At 38.1% G+C, this 19,292-nt stretch overlaps 2 protein-coding genes and 1 long non-coding RNA gene across 3 annotated transcripts; 2 read left to right on the forward strand and 1 right to left on the reverse strand.

The window, feature by feature from the left end:
• Window positions 1-999: 999 nt before the first annotated feature.
• LOC138181047 (Na(+)/H(+) exchange regulatory cofactor NHE-RF1) lies at window positions 1,000-10,623 on the reverse strand. Its single transcript, XM_069115569.1, has 2 exons — window positions 9,653-10,623; window positions 1,000-3,787 (listed from the first exon to the last, which is right to left on the reverse strand). The coding sequence occupies exons 1-2, from the start codon at window positions 10,076-10,078 to the stop codon at window positions 3,443-3,445; spliced, it is 771 nt and encodes a 256-aa protein (XP_068971670.1). The 5' UTR covers window positions 10,079-10,623; the 3' UTR covers window positions 1,000-3,442.
• LOC138181050 (uncharacterized) lies at window positions 5,394-9,999 on the forward strand. Its single transcript, XR_011173429.1, has 2 exons — window positions 5,394-5,678; window positions 5,879-9,999. It is a non-coding gene; the product is annotated as an uncharacterized LOC138181050 (long non-coding RNA).
• Window positions 10,624-12,696: 2,073 nt separating the features above from the next.
• Window positions 12,697-19,232, forward strand: Rip11 (Rab11 interacting protein). Its single transcript, XM_069115589.1, has 7 exons — window positions 12,697-12,977; window positions 15,717-15,755; window positions 16,707-16,953; window positions 17,110-17,488; window positions 17,565-17,839; window positions 17,919-18,363; window positions 18,473-19,232. The coding sequence occupies exons 1-7, from the start codon at window positions 12,947-12,949 to the stop codon at window positions 18,647-18,649; spliced, it is 1,593 nt and encodes a 530-aa protein (XP_068971690.1). The 5' UTR covers window positions 12,697-12,946; the 3' UTR covers window positions 18,650-19,232.
• The last annotated feature ends 60 nt before the right edge of the window (window positions 19,233-19,292 follow it).

Genomic DNA, 19,292 nt, shown 5'->3' on the forward strand with positions numbered 1-19,292 from the left:
CAACACGGTGCTGTTAATTTGCCAGTAATTTACTTCCTCTGTTTTTCACGAGCCAACATCTTCAACCACTTTTTCTTTTACTTGACTGACAGTGTTAACTATCGCTGCACGACTGCATCCTTCCGAAAATATGTATGCGGCCTTCTCTACTCCACAACATCGACCATTCATCTCGTACGCATAATGTAAGTTTCACAATGACTTCTTAAAAACACCAAGTACTGAAAAAATGTGTAGGTCAAAATGCAAGTCAAAAAGTATAGAGATATACGACAAATTACATATTGGGTCTACAGATGTCATATAAACCCATAGACATTTAGCTTTTTATTCACAAACGACGAATTTTTCTATCATAGAAGTAACCAGAAACTTATCGCATAGTCACAATTATTAAAATAGGTGCATTGATCGATCGGAAGAACGATAGATGGAGGAAAGTATCGATTCTTTAATAAGTTGTACTGTCGATTGAAAAATTTTATAAATAATGCCATAAACGAAATTTAGTATAGATCTGGTATGCAATGTATTTTTATATCACAGAATTTGAAGTTTCTAGAGCTAGAACCACATCTGCAGTTAGAATCTTCTTACTACATATTTTCGTGTCACTTCCGACATTACCGACTCGGGACAGAATACGATTATAGTGTCATCGGTGCTAGGAATCAAAATCAAATTTCCGGCAAGTACTTATTTCGAAAATAAAGAATAACATCAACAATAATTTTACTAGATTTTTCAAAGATACACTACACAACGATGGCAGTGTTACAGCTCAAAAGGATCGAGAAATTGATCGAAGTGTTCTGAGACGTAAATTAAGTGTAACGCAGTTATGGGTTAATATGTATCTTTAACTAGCTGTTAACCTGTAACTGTTGAACGTAGAAGCTTCGACTTGCTTTTCCTTCGATCTTCTTTTTCGATATGTTGTTATATACGAGTTACTTTGAAGACATAATGACGATGGGAGGTTGTAAGAAATAAAGCGAGTTATATACGTACAATATTATTTATACAGAGATGTACGTAAATGAACATAATTTGATGAATAACGTACAACTAAGTCTTGTCGTCAAACATAATGCTTACAGTTACGCTTAAAAAATACGTTGGACTTGTGCAATAGTTGTAACAACGTGTGTATTTTACCCTTATTCAGAGCATTTATATACATTTCAAGGAATCGGTGCAATAGTTTGCGTGACAACTAACATTTCAAAATGTCAAGGGATAGAGTTTATCGTTTCAAGTTTCCAGTATACTATAATTTCATTTTTAATACTAGCAGAAATATCGCAAACTGCCTCGAACGCGTGATACGTATGTACTATATCGACGGCCAGCGATATTAATTATGCGAAACAAGGCATGAAGACGATGGTTCATTCGTTCTTCCGATCGTTGCACCGACCTTGACGCACAAAGATCTAATATTTACAGAAATGAACATGCTTATGCATCGAACTTTGCAAATGTATTGCGATAAAACGAGAAATATGTAAGAATTTACATAGCGTATATTCAGTGCCAGAGCATAAACCGATAGATCACGGTAAGCGAATTAACCTTGAGCGACTCGATCTTCTTGATCGATAATGCGATCGATCGGTTTCTATAGCGCGCGGTGTTATCGATCGTAATTCGCGATCAAATCGACATTTTAATTCGTTTGACACCGATCATCGATGGTAGACGAAAAATATAACAGAAAATTCGAATTTCAATAGACGAAATTCACAAATAAATGAAATTCCACACAAAAACAAATTATTCTTAGAATTACATTTTCCTTTTTAAAGATTACAACCTTTTGTTTCTTCAACTGAACCGTTCTGTTATACATATGCATTTAAAATTTGCATCGTTGAAAATAGCGCAAAAGAAGAATTCTTTTTTATACATATGTAAAATTTATTTCAAAATAAAAACAGCTTTAACGAAATACGAATTATGAATAAAACAAAACAACTATCTTTGTCTGACTTTAAACAGATAAGAGTCCGCGCTGTAATTACAAAAGCGCTTGATCTTATCAAATCTATCGATCTCCAATAATAGATGTACAACACGAAATATTGTTATTTCTAAGATATCGTACTTTAGTCGTAAAATAGCCATATAGGAATCCTGTTATCGATACTCGCATGACATCATTCGTAGAAAGTGTGACGTCTGATCAATTTATCGATCGATTTATTATCGGGTATTAAATGCAATATATCGGCATCCATTATTTGACTCTGATGCGTCGATCGAATTAATTATCGAGTCTGAAATTTGTGCGACATAACGCTTCGAAAAATATGACGAAATCGGCAATAAATCGTTTCTTTTCCTTGTAACGCTTCATCAAACAAATAATAAAGTCGTGCGTTTCCGCGTGTTACCGATCGGTGTTTATCGTGACTACAGGAATTACCGCAAAACGGAATGTATGTAGGTACATATCGTGCGAAAAACAAAAGAGCAATAAAAAATAGAACAAAACAACTAGCTTCTAGGTATTCGCGTAAGGTACGAAGCACGACGTAAAAGGATCACGACGGCGATAATTGAAAGTTACACAACAAGTTGTCGTAATATTTAGCAATGTCGAGTTAGAGAGTACCCGAGTTTCCTGCGAATCCTGCGACTCTCTCAACTATATATAGTCGCATACGCTCGTTGAAACTTCCAACGAACGTGGAAATTTGCCCAAGTCTTCCCACTATTGTGTCGCCGCATTTTTGTACATCGTTACATTTCTTAAATTACATAATCCATTCGGGTGTTGGCATATTCCTCGTTGTGTCAAATATCGGTTTCTAACATCGGAAAAGAAGCTTTCTTTTCCACGTACTACTCGCAAGAACTGGAAGACGCTGTTTACTTCGCAAGCTATACACGTTCCTTCGATTACAATAAGAAAACGAACGATACGTTAAATTTGATAAGGAATAATGAAAATTACCGATGACGCGCGCGTTACGCGTCGTACGTCGCGCAACGTTCTACACTTTCTCCCGCGTCGTCATGAACGTCCTTGGTGCGCGCAATTCTCGCTGTAGTTAGCGGGACAACTGTATATCTAATGTAACAAGAAACTATTTTAGCGTTCGATCGATTCGCAATGCGTTATTACGTTCAGACTTTTCAGCAATTTAGAAACGTTGAAACGCGTTCTTCGTCCTATCTGTAGCAAACCATCCGATTTTAATGGACTCGCAGGTACAAGCAAATACACACAAAGATACGTATATCCGCACGCGTGTATATGCCCGGTTAGAATTTCAAAAATGTCTATTACCTCGAGCTATTTCTGTCTATACAGTAACTCAGAAAAATATCCGGATCAGTCAGGACACAAGCATCCTGACTACTAATAGCGAGACAAGAAACAGCACCGCGCAGCATAGCCGACAAGACTATCGAACGAGACGGACAAGAGCAACGGTTATAATTTTTGTACGATGTCAAACTTGTCCTTGAAGCCGATCGATTCTTTCTTCGGATCGTATTTCTTGCGCGCAGCCAGCTGAGCTCTAAGTTCTTTGGCGCTCATCTTCAGGTTCAGCCCCTGTCGTGGCTCGTTACCGGTGACGCTGCCGTTTCCGGTATCGTGCACGTGCGCCATCGTCGTCTCGTTCCTGATGTTCCCGTTCCCGTTCTCTCGGCCAGACTCCTCACGTTCGCTCTCGTTCTCGTTCTCGCTCCTGTTCGAAGTTCTCGTCGCACTTGCCGTCAGCGTGCTGCTCTCGCTGTGCGAAGTGTCGTTCGATCCACTTGACTTATGCGCGTTCTGAAAAAAGACATTTCCATTTATAATTTCCTCATCTATAAGCGTAATATATATTTTTGGACACACGCACGCATTTCTACTTGCATATTAGCTATATGCAAATAGACAAAGACGTATAGACGAGTACAAGGCGGAATAAAGAAAAAGCGTGTAAATGGTAGGAGGAACTCGTGTCACGTATCAAGGCCGGTCGTCGGCGGCGCGCTACTTTTTTCCGAAATATGCGCTTCGAAGATTCTGAAAATCGGTCGCTTCGAACGAAATCAGCAACGCAAGCCTGGAGAAAATGTTTCTCTATTTACCAGTTTATCTGTTATTTTGAAACTTCTATGATTATTCTATGATTATGACTTTCGATGTTTACGCGAAATCATAATTTGATGAACGCGACCGAAAAAGCGACATCTAGGCTGACATTCCTGTCACCTGGAAAATATATTGCAATGAGTAGTGGCTTTGAATATTTTACATATTTCTGTATATCTCTGGTTAAATTTCCTATAAATGCATACAAATTTACGACGCGATAATTATCCAACGATTATGAATTTCGATTAGATCAGCTTTCATGCTTGCAAATATAAACGCGATACGATTATTTATAAATGAAACGAATTTGCATTGTTTTTAGTTATTTATCTTCTATAAATAGAGAAATTATCGTTGGAACGAAGAGTCGACATATTCTGCCGGTTAACGCTATGACTAAATTTTTCACATTAAAGAAAATTTACGTTAACGGGGTGCGGTCGAGCGAAACGCTTCAATTTTCCGTTATACAACAGAAAGTGTTTCTCCTTAACGCCCGCCGATAGAAAGTAAGAGCGCGGACGCGGCAATTAATAGACGCGTTACATCGGTCGCAGCATTGTTCTCTTTTCCTGGGTAATGAAGAGATACGTGCGATTCAGACAAGTTTCACACGGGTCAAAAACGATGGACAAATTCGTGGAAGGAACTCATAATGACCTTGGCTCCTGATGCAATATTCCGAACGGTACTTAAAGGAATTCCATCGGCAAAAGGCAAGCGCGATGGAAAACCGGTTCCCAACCACAGGCCGTTTAAATCTCTTCGAAATAATGTTAGTCGGTTTGTCCTGCTGCGGTTCGCTGTTATCGCCGCCGCAATTGAAAAAACTCGCTTCTATCGAAATTTCCTTCGATTACGATTCGAACGATCCTCGAATCTTCATCCCAGAACTTTGCGAATTCTTACTACGCTCTGAATTGCGCTACTTGGGATTTGTTTATAGCAGCCAAGTTACTGGAACTCGAGCGACTTGGTTTAAACTTCGTTCGAGTAAAGTTGAGATTCTTTCAACGATTTCTCTAACTCGAAACGAACAGCACGGTCGTTAGATAATTTCCAATTTACTGACATCAATGTTTTAAACCAATTTGACCTTTCTTGAACTTTATATTTAGTACTAAATTATATGTCAGATTTATAATTATGATTAATATCGTGATTAACATTTATATACCAGCAGATATCCTCTTGAAATCAGGTTATTCAAATTCAAACAGTTTGGATTCACGTAACTTGGCTAATTTAAACGGAACTACAAGCCAAGTTCGTTAGATCATTTGAATTCGCACGACTCGTACCTACCTTCAAGCAAGTCATTACATTTTCCAACCACTTAATAAGTTCAAGCAACTTCGCTAATCCGAGGACGATCTCAATAAAAACGAGCGTAGAAACTCGAAAGAATATTTCGAGTCGTGTGAAGTAAAAAAACAGACGCACGTTGAACAAACGGTCTCAACTTGTTTGTCATCATCGAGTGACTTGAATTCGGATAACCTAACTAATACGAACGAGGCTTTGGTAACGTCGAAGGACTGATCGTGATGATGCAACGAACGAAAACGTTCGATATAAACATGCGAGTCCAATAATGCTATGAATACCTAATACCAGCATAGATCAAGCTGAAGTAACTTTCCATAAAACATCGAGAATCTATGTCGTGGCATTGTTGCGTCGACACCGGCATCCCGCGATTCAATTAATTCCAGCAACCACGAGCTTATATCGTATGCAATCGACTAGAATCGCGACTAATCGTAACTACGATCTTTACAGCGAACGACTAATTTCTTACGTCGAGTATCCCGTTCGAAGTACAACGGAAGCGACGTCCTTGTTAGAAGGTGCGCACGCGCGCTTCAAGAACGCACAAAAAAGTATGTGATTATTATCGGAGGGCAAGAAAGGAAGAAAGGATACGTAGCCGGGATTGAATGACGCGTAGTCACCGGACTGGAAATTATCGATTCGTCCTGTGTTGTTTAGTTGCGCGTATATTTAATTATTGCTGAGCAGAGAAACACTATGCGCGACCACTGTCCCGATTCCTTTCGGGAGGGGAATCCCCGTTATCTGTATATGCATTCGGCCTGGCTTTTTGGCACGCTTTCTTTGAAAATCGCTGCACACGGAAACCGAATAAGAGCAAATAACGGGCGTTTAAAGCTAGTCGTTGCTACGAAAGTATTTCACCGATTTGACCGTCGCGTCGTTACTCCGCTGCATTCTGCCACGTTCGTGAAAATCTTCGAAGATCAGACTCGCACGACAAACGGTTTTCCCTCTCATTCGTATACCGTGCATGCCACACGGTTTGCTCTATTGCGCAATTGAAAATGGTGACAGGAAGTTTGACCAGCAGTCTGCACGAAGGTAATTAATTATTTACTATACGTATGATCAGGCTTGTGACAACGCAACCTTTTAGCTCGTAAATTACGATGGACGATCGATTAAATTGATCGTGGGTCGCGTAAAAGTGTAAAATTAGCATTCGTGGAAACACGTTAATCGATCTGAGTCCCGATATCCTTTTTTTCCCCCCGATGCGCATACACCGTATCTCATAACTATGAAAATGGCCTAAGAGTTTCAACTATTGCGCGCCGTACCACGCAATTACGGAATTTAATGGCTTTAAAATTTGCAATTCTTAGAGAAATATGAGAAAGAAACGCGTACTATGCGTGTAATATGCGAAAGTATATAAAATATCGAAAGTATCGTTGCAATTAGTGCGTAGATGCAAACAGATATTTTTACAGATACATCTAGAGAGACGAAACGTATTTAGAGATTCGTTTCACCTACTAAATATCACAAAGAGTATTATATTTTGGATTTGTTTGTTTTACATCTTGGAATTCCCTATAAATGCATAAATACCTGCAATCCGATTATAATATTTGACAGGTAAGAACAATTCTCTGTGCATAGTTTCAGTTTACCAACTATATTCGTGAAAACGTGAATTTAGACAAAAATCCGACTTTATCGACAGGTTCGATTATCTCGCGTACTTCCAACTTGGTCGTGCCGCGTCTCGTATCTGGTACTCGTAGAAGAAAATTTTATGGTGGTTTTATAGCGTACGAGACAGCATGTGCAGCACGATCGCGGATACGCGTGCGTCTTCGATTACGTAGCTCGGTAGAACGCGAAATTTACGTAATTTTATGCCGCAAAAATGACCGGATATCCGGTGAGTCCTATCGACGGAGGACGAATCTTTCGATCGCGAGATAGTTGCCGTGATCGGATTCGCGGCGCGAGCGTATCGCGGCAAGACGATCGAACGCGCTGATCCCATGAAGACGAATTAAGGCCAGTGACGTGCCATTTTGTAAAGGAGCAACTTCCGTCGATTAGCACCGTAATTGTTACATCCGAGAATGCTGACGGCGATATCGTTCAACGATAGCACCCCGTTTCTACTCGATAACCGAGCAAACACAGTTGAAACATTCGTCCGATAAATTCAATCGGGCGTCTTGGAATTTCTTCGCGAGAACCTATCGTACAATATAACGAGCAAGAAACGAATCTCGTGATACGCTTTCCTACGTGTCTTATCGCTCGGGAACAAAACGAATGAGTCATTCGGTGCTCGTGAACGCTCACCTTCTAGCAGCAGTGAATCAACCGACGGAAACAAGGAAACTAAAACCGAAACAGGAAAATTGGTTTTTCTAATAATTCCGCGTCTCGAAAGAAGGAGCTGAAATCGTTAGGTAGGAAACGAGATGGAACATGACTCAGAGACCTTGAGAAAAAATCCCCGAGTATTTGATTTTGCTTCGTACCAAGCTGAAATTCGCGGACGTGACGCGATGAAATAAATAACGTACAAACGAAACGTTCCATCGCGTGTTAAATTTCAATCCGCTCGTTTACCACTAGGTGTGGCAAAAGTGGATCAACGGATAGATAATTGCGATTCGCTTGATTCGTTCTTTTCCATGATCGAATGGTTTATGTTTTGCGTTTTAATTATGTTTGTAAATATATTATCAATATGCGATCCAATTCTTCTTAACGTTGAAAGAAAATTTCTGGCGAAAAATTTCAAAAAAATATCGCACGTATCGATAATGTTTTAATTTCTCTTCGTACTTAAGAAATTTGTGAACGATAAATATACGACTGGTATAATATGTCGAAAATGACTGAAACAACGGAGCGATGTTAAAAATTAGAGAATAAGTTTTATCGAGTGAGAACAGTACACTGGTTGCACGTAGGAGGCATCCCGCGAGGAAGATGAGTTCGTATTCATTGAGGCTGCGATAATGGTATCAAAATCTAACGTGTTATCGTTCGACGGCGCTTTACTGGAAAGAAACTAGCGAAAACACGAGATACTGTATCATAGTAGCCTTTTTTAATGTAAAACATTCACCGTATCGAAACAATATGAACAAGTTCATAAACACTTGCGAGCATGTTCATACATATGTATCTGATGCGCCAATTGTACTATATTATATCGTAACATCTGTTCGCCAAACATTATATTTTTAGCGTAGACAATCTTTTCACGACGTTGAACAAAGTCGATTTTCGAACGAGTTATCAAACAGAAACGATGACTCGATAAACGTATCGACGAATGCTAGTTGCGTATTGACGATATTACTTGCACGCGTTACACAAATAATCTCGTGCAATTCGTCGGTATTAATTTTCCGAGTATGGAACAAAAAATCGAAATTCCCCGTTTCTACTTATTTGTTCATGCGTTCGCGTATTATACGCTGAGACGACGAGGCAGCGTTCCACGTATGGCGTGCTAACTTTTTCTCTCGCTTCTACTGGCCAACTGTGGTAAACACAGATGTTCAAGACCGCAACCTGGTGAAACACTTATCTCTAAATATGTAATAAAAGAAGACTGTTATTTTACTGCCTTGAAAAAACAATGATTCTAGTGCATGTCGCTAAGATGTTGATAAGACGAATCACGATCCAGATATTATGCCAAGATTATTTGTAAAATCAAAATCTATCTTCCTACCAAATTGGATGTTTGCAAAGTGAGAAGCGGGCAACACATCACGCGAAACACGGTTTATTATTTTGACCAAATCGACACGTTCCTGTGACTCACGTCTAAAGATATTATTGTAGAAAAAACAGTACGCTAATTCTTAGCTAAATCGTACCATTACATATTAATCGGTGTTTAATAAATAAAAAAAAAAAAAAAAAAAACTCGTATGTTTTCAAATTGTCGAAGAGCGTTTTAAAACTCCTTAAATTACAAGTTTTATCGGGACTTTTACGACGTTGATAATAACAGATAATTTTTTAAAATGTTCTTGAGAAAAATTCGCAGAGATGCATAGAAAACGATCGCCTACCTCTTGAAGGTGTGATTCTACGTGAGGGGTCACGACAAATAGTCGAACGACCGATACACGTACCGAAGCAACAGGTGGATCGACCGACTCGCTCGACTCAGTGAAGATTTCGCTGCGTCGGGCAACAGGTAACTTCCAGAAAGTAATTGGGATTTGGAGAAACTGTGTTCGCGAACTAAACTGTACGCACCTCATCCGTGGAGACATTGCTGCCGTTGAGCTCTTCTTGTTCGATACTATTCGGATTCTTCTCTGGGGTCTTGTTCACCTTGACGTTCGCCATGGTGCCCTTGATAACGATGTTGTTGGCCCTGAAATATTCGTCGGCCTCTTGGTCGACCACCAGAAGTTTCGTCTCATTGGGGAAGGCCTTTATGCGTTCAACAACCTGCTTGTGGGTCTCGTTCGCGATGTTGATCTCGTTAACTTCGATGATTCGATCACCTTGTCGCAAACCAGCAGCCTGACTAGGAGAACCATCGTCCACCTTACCGATAAATTGACCGTTCTTGCCTTTTTCCGCGTGTAGATTGAACCCATAGCCGTCAAAATCATCCCACTTGATGATATGGCAAAGTCGTGCACACGGAATCTTATCACCCTTGAAGGAAGACATGCTTCACCCTCGTAGCGCACTAAACGAAACAAAAAGCGACCGAAACGAGGGGAATCGAAGCCGACTAACAACTAGGCGAGGAAAGAAGACAAGGAAAAGTAACGCGTTACACGGATCGCTACGAGAAAGTTTGCACGCCGTGTCGAACCGCAATCGGTAACAAAATTTTCTGTGCAAGATCGACGATCGAGGCGCGGTCTCACGGCTCGTCCGTACCTCATACGGCGGCTGGTTGACTAGGTGATTGGATAGCTGGCAGGCTCGGCTTCGCCGATTTTCGTCTTCACCTGCCACGAGGCGATTATTCGAACCGACTGGCGGTATGCACTGTCGTGAATCCAAGTGAATCGGTGACCACTAGCGTGGGGGATTCGAAACTTAAAGGTTGGTTTACGCACACACTAGGTCACGTGACCAGTAGCCGCGAACGAATTGACAGCTGGAACTTGGAAATATCAAGAATTTAAGAGCAATCGATCGAAAACGACGCAGTAATCGACATAACCAAGAAGCAATCCGTGCGAGACGCTGTCGCTGACTTCGGCTAAAAACTAAGGTAAGTAAGCGAGGAGGAGAGAGAAAGATCGAAAATCTTAGGAGAAGGGGAACTAGGAGAACGAAGGTGAACGTAACTAACTGATTGGACTAACGTAGTGGGGCGGCTCGATGATATTGTTACTCGCGTGACAACTAATATAGCACCATCTATCGGTAGATTAACAAAATCCAGATGAATCAACGGGCAAAATGGGAAACATCAAAATTTATCGAATTTTATCTTATTATAACGAATACATATTGTTTCTTCGATTATATTGCTTCAATGAACACGTTTCCTTATAGATATGTCACATTATCAACCAGAGTTATTCGTTATAATTGCCACTTTATGTAAAAAGATACTGAACACCTGTTGCAAATACATGTTTGATGAATTAAGAGTCGTATTAAGACATAAAATAAATCACAAAATAGAATTATCTTTCCACGATAAAATATAGGTAAAAATATCGTCGATATGATAAAAAATAACAAACAAAGAAATTACTAACGATTAAAAAAGAAAGAATTATGTATTACAACTTTTGGTATTTGTAGAAGAACTTCTTTATGTCGTAGTTTGTATCCGATATAACTGTTAGATGACTTTTATTAACCATCAAACTTGTACTGGTGTGATTTGAAATTTTATAAACATTCAAGAAACAATTGATTGCATGAAATATTACATTTTGACATATACGATATTCGATGCTTGCTTCCGAGTGGAAAAATTTTTAAAACTCAATGTATTTACTGTTGTTTGAGAAGTGACGTTGCAGTAAACGGTTTTATAGTTCCAAATACTTGAATACTGTACGTGCATGTTTGGTAAGTATTTATACATATGTAATAAAGTAAACGAATCCACATTTTAGTAGTCACAAAAAATATCTTTCTTAATTTTTGCGTTTTAGCATTTTAATTGAATCTCAAAGAGATAAGAGTTCATAACGCGATATGTTTCAGCATGTTACAAACATACATACGTGATGTATAAGATTCTTTTTAAATTGGAATTTGCACATATAAATTATAAGTTATAAGTTATAGGATCTATTTTTATTTAAATACAATAATGGATGTTCAAAGTCAATAAATAAATTGTTATTATAGTAATTATCAATAGTAAATAACCTACAATGCGTGAACATAATGTAAAGGAACAATTACCTTAATTTCAATCTAACAAATAAAATACATATGTGTATCGTGAATGATGATAAAAGGAGGTAAATCACGCGATAACATAACGGTGACAAATCTGTGATAAAGTGGGCGTGAAGCAATTCGATCTACAATAAAGAATTTTCCGAATACTTGACGCATTAATTACCCAAGTAGGATGTTTTTTCCCAAAACAGCCGCTTTATCTTCTGCAAAGGACTTACCTGTATAACTTGAACGTAAAACTATTTTATCTTTGTCGATACGCGAACCATCTAATTATTTAAGTATAACAACATATCAGTTTTGTCAAGATAGTATAAACATCATGACTAATTAATTACAAGCACGTATACTGTTTACTTATTCATCGTTACAGCATTGTTACAGTACTGTACATATGTTTGCATATTCAGATGTCTAATTTCTACTTCTGTATCTTCGTATTTTGCCGATGACTAATCGCGATGATTGTACGATGCATGGACATATATTGTTTTTCTGTCCTCTATCAACTCCATACTTTTGTTAAATACGCGTATTTTATATATTCTTTTAGAATGAAACCTTAGACAGAGTAATTTCGTTATCCAACATAGACAAGAAGAATGGAATAACTTACTCACTGAGAAAATTTATTTATTGTTAAAATTAATAGCTCATAGCAGGGAAGCGTTCATAAAATCTATATCAATTTTGGACAATGCTATATTCTTCGCTTTGCTTTGTAGATAATATTTAATATAAATAATTCCTCAAACAAATTAATTTTCTATTTGTTTTCAAGTTCAACTAGCAATAAGGAATCAGCTATATTTATTATGGTGCAGGGCTATTGAAATACATCGTACGAGCTTGAAGCACGAGCGTAGTGGATGCGCGAAACTGGATGCGCGATGGTTACCGTAATGGTGCGCGATGCGCGAGGCAGACGTAGCGGTTGTTCGAACAGTAGTCAAGTATAGTTGTCGTTGATACGTTGGGACGCGGTTAGTTTGTTGTTGACGTGGTTTGTTTCTGTAACGCCTACGATTGTGCAAATGAAAACGCGTAATGCCAGTAGCCGGCATTAGGATAGTGATAGATACGTAGATCGGTTTCTCGATAGGAGGAACAACAGATGAATTATCGTAACCGTACGCTGTAACCGAATCGAACAAAATGTGGAGTCCGACGCACGTTCAAGTGACAGGTAAGTGCATACGAACCTGGAAGCAAATTCCTTGACGTAGCGGATAAGAAGGTTATTTGTGCGGCAGGTGGTTCGTATCGAAACAGATGTACCGTAAACCAATTACCGCTTACACGTAGGCTAGGTTACGTAGGTATCCTTCGTCGAATGTAGGCAATCGAAACCTTGCAATCTCGTTAATACGTTCCAGAATTTATTTACCGGGACTCTACTAGGTGTTTCTCGTGCTGTCGTCTACCAATGTATATCTTTATAGTCAACGACGCATGTCTTACTCAAGCGACCTCAATTGTCACGGTATTTTTAAATGGTTAATGCGGATCATGTTGCGACGGTGTAATTTTTCTTAGCCAACGTGTGCCATCGCAAACGTTGGCAAAAGCGAATGTCGAAGAAAATTTTCATCGCATTCGAGTGCAGCGTCGCGTAACGCGATAGACAGATTGGGAAGAGACGGTGAAAACTCGAATACTTTAAAAACACGAACGCTGCTCCAATCGAAAAGATAGTAATCTTACATGTGCATGGTTTATCACATATATGCACGAACTTGCGCATTCTAGTTCCTTGGTGGATGTAAATATTTTCACTCTAAACTTTGGACGGACGTCTCGTATGAAAATCGTCTACCACGATTTTGCGACGTCTCCGAATCGTGCCAAATTAAGGACGATGTACATATTTAAACCGCGCGCGGCTATCCATGGCTTAAATATACGATGAGTCAATTTCTGAAAACTGGTCGGCTTATTTTGTTTGTTAAAATTCGGCAAATTAGCACGATAAATTCACGTCGATATAACTAATTCGATAAAACATCATTACTGATATTAGACTATATTTTCGACGTGATTTCGTTTGAACGTTTAATGAGATTGTTTCTCTTAGCAATTTTAACGTATAGAGCATTTATATGCGAGTTGACAAGCATTTAATACTTTCGTTTCGATGCAAAATAGGTAGAGTGTGAAAGCATATGTAGGAGCAGCTGATGATGTTCCCCCTTCTTATTCGTATATTCGAGTCCTCTTTCCAGGATCGTAGTTATATCCTTAAGTGCCCTTTAGTTTTCTATCCTGACTCCTCATTTTCCTTTATCTAACGTAAGCGACATTTTAAGTTATACTTTCTACTTTATCACAGCAGATAATCGCAATTTCTAAAAAACGGTTAATGAAGAGCTTTATCTCCTTTATTTACAAAGATAGAAAGATATTTCCAACGGTCAATTTAAGGATTTGCCCTATGTCGCGTGATAAATCATTACGGAATTTTTCACTTGTAGAAAAAAGAAGTATACCAGCTTAATTAGCTGTGATCTCGAACCGTTAAGAATGTTCCTTTCCGAGTAAACGGTATTCGGCTGCAGCTGTAACGAACGCCTCGCTTCGTCTAATCGAGTCGTGGAAGCATGCAGCGAGAGAGTTGATTTTCCCATCCAATTGGCTTTGTTCGGCGAGAAATCGAGGAAAACGATACATTTTATGCGATTGTAGAAAGAATTCTAGTCATCGAGTGCATTTCATGCATCGTTGTCTCGTGACTACGGTACAAAGCAAATATTATTATGGCAGGCTCGAAGCTGAAATTCTCTCTAAAGGTTAATATTTATTTTTGCAAACAATTGCCAGAGTATACCATTATTTAAAATATACAATCATACTGTGAATGTTTATGCATTTGCGGGAAATTTAAAATTGTAAAAATGCACACAACCCGCGTGATATGCAAAAGTACATAAAATATGTAAAGTGAAGCGTTTGCATTAATTAGCAGTTTAGTACAGTGCGTAGTAACTATGAAAAAGGAATCTATGTATAAAAATTCTGTACGGAATTTCAATGTAGAAATAAATCCCTAATAGATCGTAATTTAATAAGTTGGTATAATATTTAAAAAAAAAAAAAAAAAAAACTAAAGCAATAGAATCTGTATAGAAAGTTATTTTTATTCCTAACGCTAGCGGCGCTAAACATTAAAATATGAACTTTACTTCAGACATTTCATGTATTTTTACCTTCATCTATAATTTATATCTATGTTTACGTAGAAACAAATTTTTATATAGCTTCCTTTTACTTGCTGTCTCACTTAGCTGTCTTTGCTTACGTACGTACATTAAAATATAGAATTGCATAAAAATTCGAAATTTCCACACGGTGCACACAACCAAAAGAAGAAGATATATCAAACGTAAGTTTACGTGCCAGCGTTACGATATACGTATTGAGCGTAGAATTTATTTCTGACGTTGTACATATCCTCCATAAAAAGAAGTACGTAGCACGGGATAGTCAAAAATAGCAGAATAGCAATGCGATAAAAGCAAGATTTCGCGGTAAGAATGCAACAGAATAATGGAACAATAGGGAAGCGATACGTTCACGCTTTTACCGTGATAGGAAGCTATGTTGTGCTCGTCAGTCATGATGCGTTTTTACAAAATGCATATTATCTCAGATATTCTAACGATGGCTCTGTACTCTGGCCAGATGCCATTTCGTTTTATCGCGCATAGTAAAATATACGACTGATTTATCCACAGCTACGCCTCTTTCTCTTTATCGTATTTTTGTGTACACAAATACTATCGCGGACAAAAAGCTGTGAAATTTTAGCATTTATGTATGTTTATTCGAACAGCTGAAATATAATAAAACTTTCTGTCATCAAGGAATAAATCATTCTTTACCTTCCCCTTTTTTCTAGAGTTTAACAAAATGTTTTCTTTGTTTGCAGTTCAAAGAGCGAAGAACTTATTAACCAAAGGAAAACACAGTGAGTATCCTGATTGATCGTTACGACAACAATGGTACAAATTTCAGATATATCGAGTGGCCGTTGCACAAGTTAAACGAATATTATTAGTGAAATGTTATAATACAAGAGTTATGTCGTGAACTTTGAATTATTTTCTTTTTTTTTTTCTTAAGCATTTGAATTTAGCTGTACAATATCTGTATACAGACAAAATGCACATAACTAGAGTAGAGTATACTCGTATAGATATACAGTGTGTAACTAGGGTACAATATTCGTATAAGTGACGGGTATATGAATATTTTTAATAGCGTTTTCAATTTTTGAGGAGAGATTGTAGGCTTTTAGAAGGTTGTAAATATATAAAGCAAGCGAATATATTTGGTTGCACGATTATAGTTTCTATACTCGGAGGCAAGTAAGGAGGATGTCCCGGTAATCTGAGATTTCCTGAGTTAAGAGGTTAAGATTATCGAGCCTTTGTACGTTGCTTTATACATATGTTGTGCAGTTTAAACGGTTTTGCATGGTTCGCGAAATTCGATTCGAATATAGCACAATGACGAAACACCGGTAAAATTTCGTCTTCCATTGTTTTGAAACTAGACACGCTTCAATAAAAAAAAAAAGGTACTGACATCAACGAATTGTTACGTTTCCTGCGCAATCTGACATATATGACGTAAAATAACGGCTAAAGCGACTACAATTTCAAAGGCATTTAATATTAGGTCATTTCACGAGTAATGTCACGTTCGACGTATTGCGACAAATTAAATATAAATAAAAGAACGATTAGGACTGTCTGGACAGGAGAAGAGAATATCGCGAATGTAATTTATACGGTCAATAAGTAGACAATAAACGTGGCCTGTGCGACATTTTTAATATTCGTCACGCGGCTTGTTAATCCTAACCTTGCGGTTAACCGTCTCCACCCACGTTAAATGCTTCGATCTAACAACGCAGAGACCAACGATTGTTTCGTGACGATCGCGCTTGGCAAGGAAAAATACCAAACGTCTGTGAAGGAGAAAGCGTCGAAGGATGTGGAATGGCACGAAGAATGCGAGTTACTCATACCGGAACAAGGGAACACCGCAGAGATTGTCCTTACGGCCCTTCATCGCAACTTCTTGGGTGTCGACGAATTCCTCGGCACTATCAGCATACCTCTCTCCAGTTTCGATGTTTACGAGAGACCAAAGAATAGATGGTACGTTGTTTGATATTACATAATTATTTTCCATCATTGCATGAACATCTTTGATCTATTTATGATACGGAGTAAACGAAACGCTGAGAACGTTGATAAAGTTACACGAGAATTAAATAGCAAGATTTTGTCTGAAAAGTTTCTAATTATATGTAGGTACACTCTTGGGAGTAAACCAGGCAAGGAAAATACGAAAGAGAGAGGAGAACTTGAAGTGAAGATAGGTTTCATCGTGAAAGCTGGTAGTTTGACCGATTTAAGCCACAAGGAACGTCACAAAAGTTCCCTTGGACAATTATCCACGGCTGCTCATTCGATCGGTGGAAGTTTACTCAGTATAGGCAGCTTCGAGAAGCGTAAAGGTTTAAAAAAATTAGCCAAGTCGATCGGGAATCGCGTGAAAGGAAAGAGCAAGCATAATTTAGACAAAGGAGATGACCTGAACGAAAAAGACGAGCGCAAGTTCCGCACCACGAGACAAGAACCTGGAGAAGCTGACCCTGGTGTTATTAGCGAGGACGAGGACGAATTTACGGTAACTATGAATCTATCGATTTGTTGTTATTTAAATTTCTTGTATAATAATTCACAGTTACAACTGTATATTTCAGTTTGACGATTTGTCTCACAAGAGCTCGGCATCGTCTTTAAATGCTCCGGTTGTCGCCAACAGTAACAGTGTAGCTTCGATCGCTTCGAGTAACTCCTCCAGTAACAATTTCGAGGCACATCATGTACCACCAGCGCCAACGAACGCAGCACCCAATAAACCACCACGATTCTCTATGAGCGCCTCCACTACCTCCTTATCCAAAGTGGACAATATCAAAGAAGATGAATGGGGTTTGAAGCTTTATGGCAAACAAGTTAATAATAATGTTAAAAGGTGAATAAAATTGTTCTTACCGTGTGAAATCTCAATCTGAATGGAGACGATTGTATTAATACGCCGTTGATATATTTAGATGGGATAGCAAAGCAAGTCCAAAAATTGTGATAGACGAACCAAAGGATGAATATCGCGAATCATCACCCATAAATTCACCTTCTTCGACTTTGAAACGTCAAGAACTTCCAGAGATTCCAAGCCCTGCACCTCGTGAGGTACTGCTAACAAAGAACAAACTTGAAGATAAGTTTGCTTCGACTAAAGAGAAGAACGTAAAAGAAGAGAAACTCAAAGAGAAGAAAGAAGATAAGTACAGTTGTTGGAGTCCTAAAGATGAAAAGCAATCGAGGAAAGACAAGAAGAAAGAGAAAGAGAATAAATTTAAAGACTTTAATGACGAAAATAATTTGTCCGGGGAGAGGATTATCATCGGAGGTGAAGACGCGATTAAAACTACAGCGTCGGTGAAAAGCCACTTACCGCATGAAATTCTCGCACAATTCGAAGGGAAATCGAGAGAGGTAAATACGCTGTGGTATTACCATTGCTATTATTATAGTAAATCGCCGGTTTTTAAATTATAAAAAAGAGATCAGCATAATATGCGACGATTAAATTTTTTCAATACAGGATCTCATCGAATTGACGCTACAGCTGCAAGCGGAGGTAACAGATAAGAAGAAACGTCTAAACGACTTGGAAGATTATATAGATGCGCTACTACTACGAGTAATTGAATGCTCGCCACGCTTACTGCAAAACCCATATCAATCACAGAGACGTTTGTCATCACCTGGTCATCAGTAGATAATTAAACAATCTTCCGTTCTGGTATTTTCAAATGTTGATGTTGAGATTAATTATGTGTTCGAAATAATTGGTGATAATTGCATACTGCTCGTTCAACCTATTTCGACCATTTCATACATTTAACTGCAGCTACTTTGTAGTTCGCGGGCTTTAATTTATTTTCAACTAACATTTATAATTTTTAATTTGCACGTACTTCGCAATGACATCGCTTCTTAAAATGTATAAACATTTGTTGAATTTTTAATGTTTTCTTATCGTTTCAACAAAAAATGTTTTATTAAAGTTTATATATATTATATATATTTACACATATGTATAGTATGTTTTAGAGCGCGGCGAAAAAGAGCGGTGTTTGTGCCAACCGTCGTAAAATGAGAAAGAAAAATAACAAATACCCCTAGTCTTCCCAACAAAAATGATTGATCCAAAAATGTTATTTCCGTCCAAAGTACGATCCCAACAAGTATGATTAAAATATTTGTATTTTTGAATATTTACAAGAGTATTTCTTCGTACAATATGTATCATATTTTCACAAATATATTTAAAATAAACATTAAACTATTTCACAATCTAATTACTCGTGTTAAGTTATTTCTAATCTACACGTATATATATATATATGTATGTACAATCA

This window comes from Bombus flavifrons, chromosome 6 (assembly GCF_040668555.2).
Source record: "Bombus flavifrons isolate JBK064 chromosome 6, iyBomFlav1_principal, whole genome shotgun sequence".
NCBI classification, from domain to species: Eukaryota; Metazoa; Arthropoda; class Insecta; order Hymenoptera; family Apidae; genus Bombus; species Bombus flavifrons.

Excerpts from the sequence above, each read along its gene's own strand:
- LOC138181047 (XM_069115569.1), bottom strand. The coding sequence starts at position 10,078 with ATGTCTTCCTTCAAGGGTGATAAGATTCCGTGTGCACGACTTTGCCAT. Across the intron at positions 3,788-9,652 it reads GCAATGTCTCCACGGATGAG|AACGCGCATAAGTCAAGTGG; the intron begins GTGCGTACAGTT and ends GTCTTTTTTCAG.
- Rip11 (XM_069115589.1), top strand. The coding sequence starts at position 12,947 with ATGTGGAGTCCGACGCACGTTCAAGTGACAG. Across the intron at positions 12,978-15,716 it reads GACGCACGTTCAAGTGACAG|TTCAAAGAGCGAAGAACTTA; the intron begins GTAAGTGCATAC and ends CTTTGTTTGCAG. Across the intron at positions 18,364-18,472 it reads TCGAAGGGAAATCGAGAGAG|GATCTCATCGAATTGACGCT; the intron begins GTAAATACGCTG and ends TTTTCAATACAG.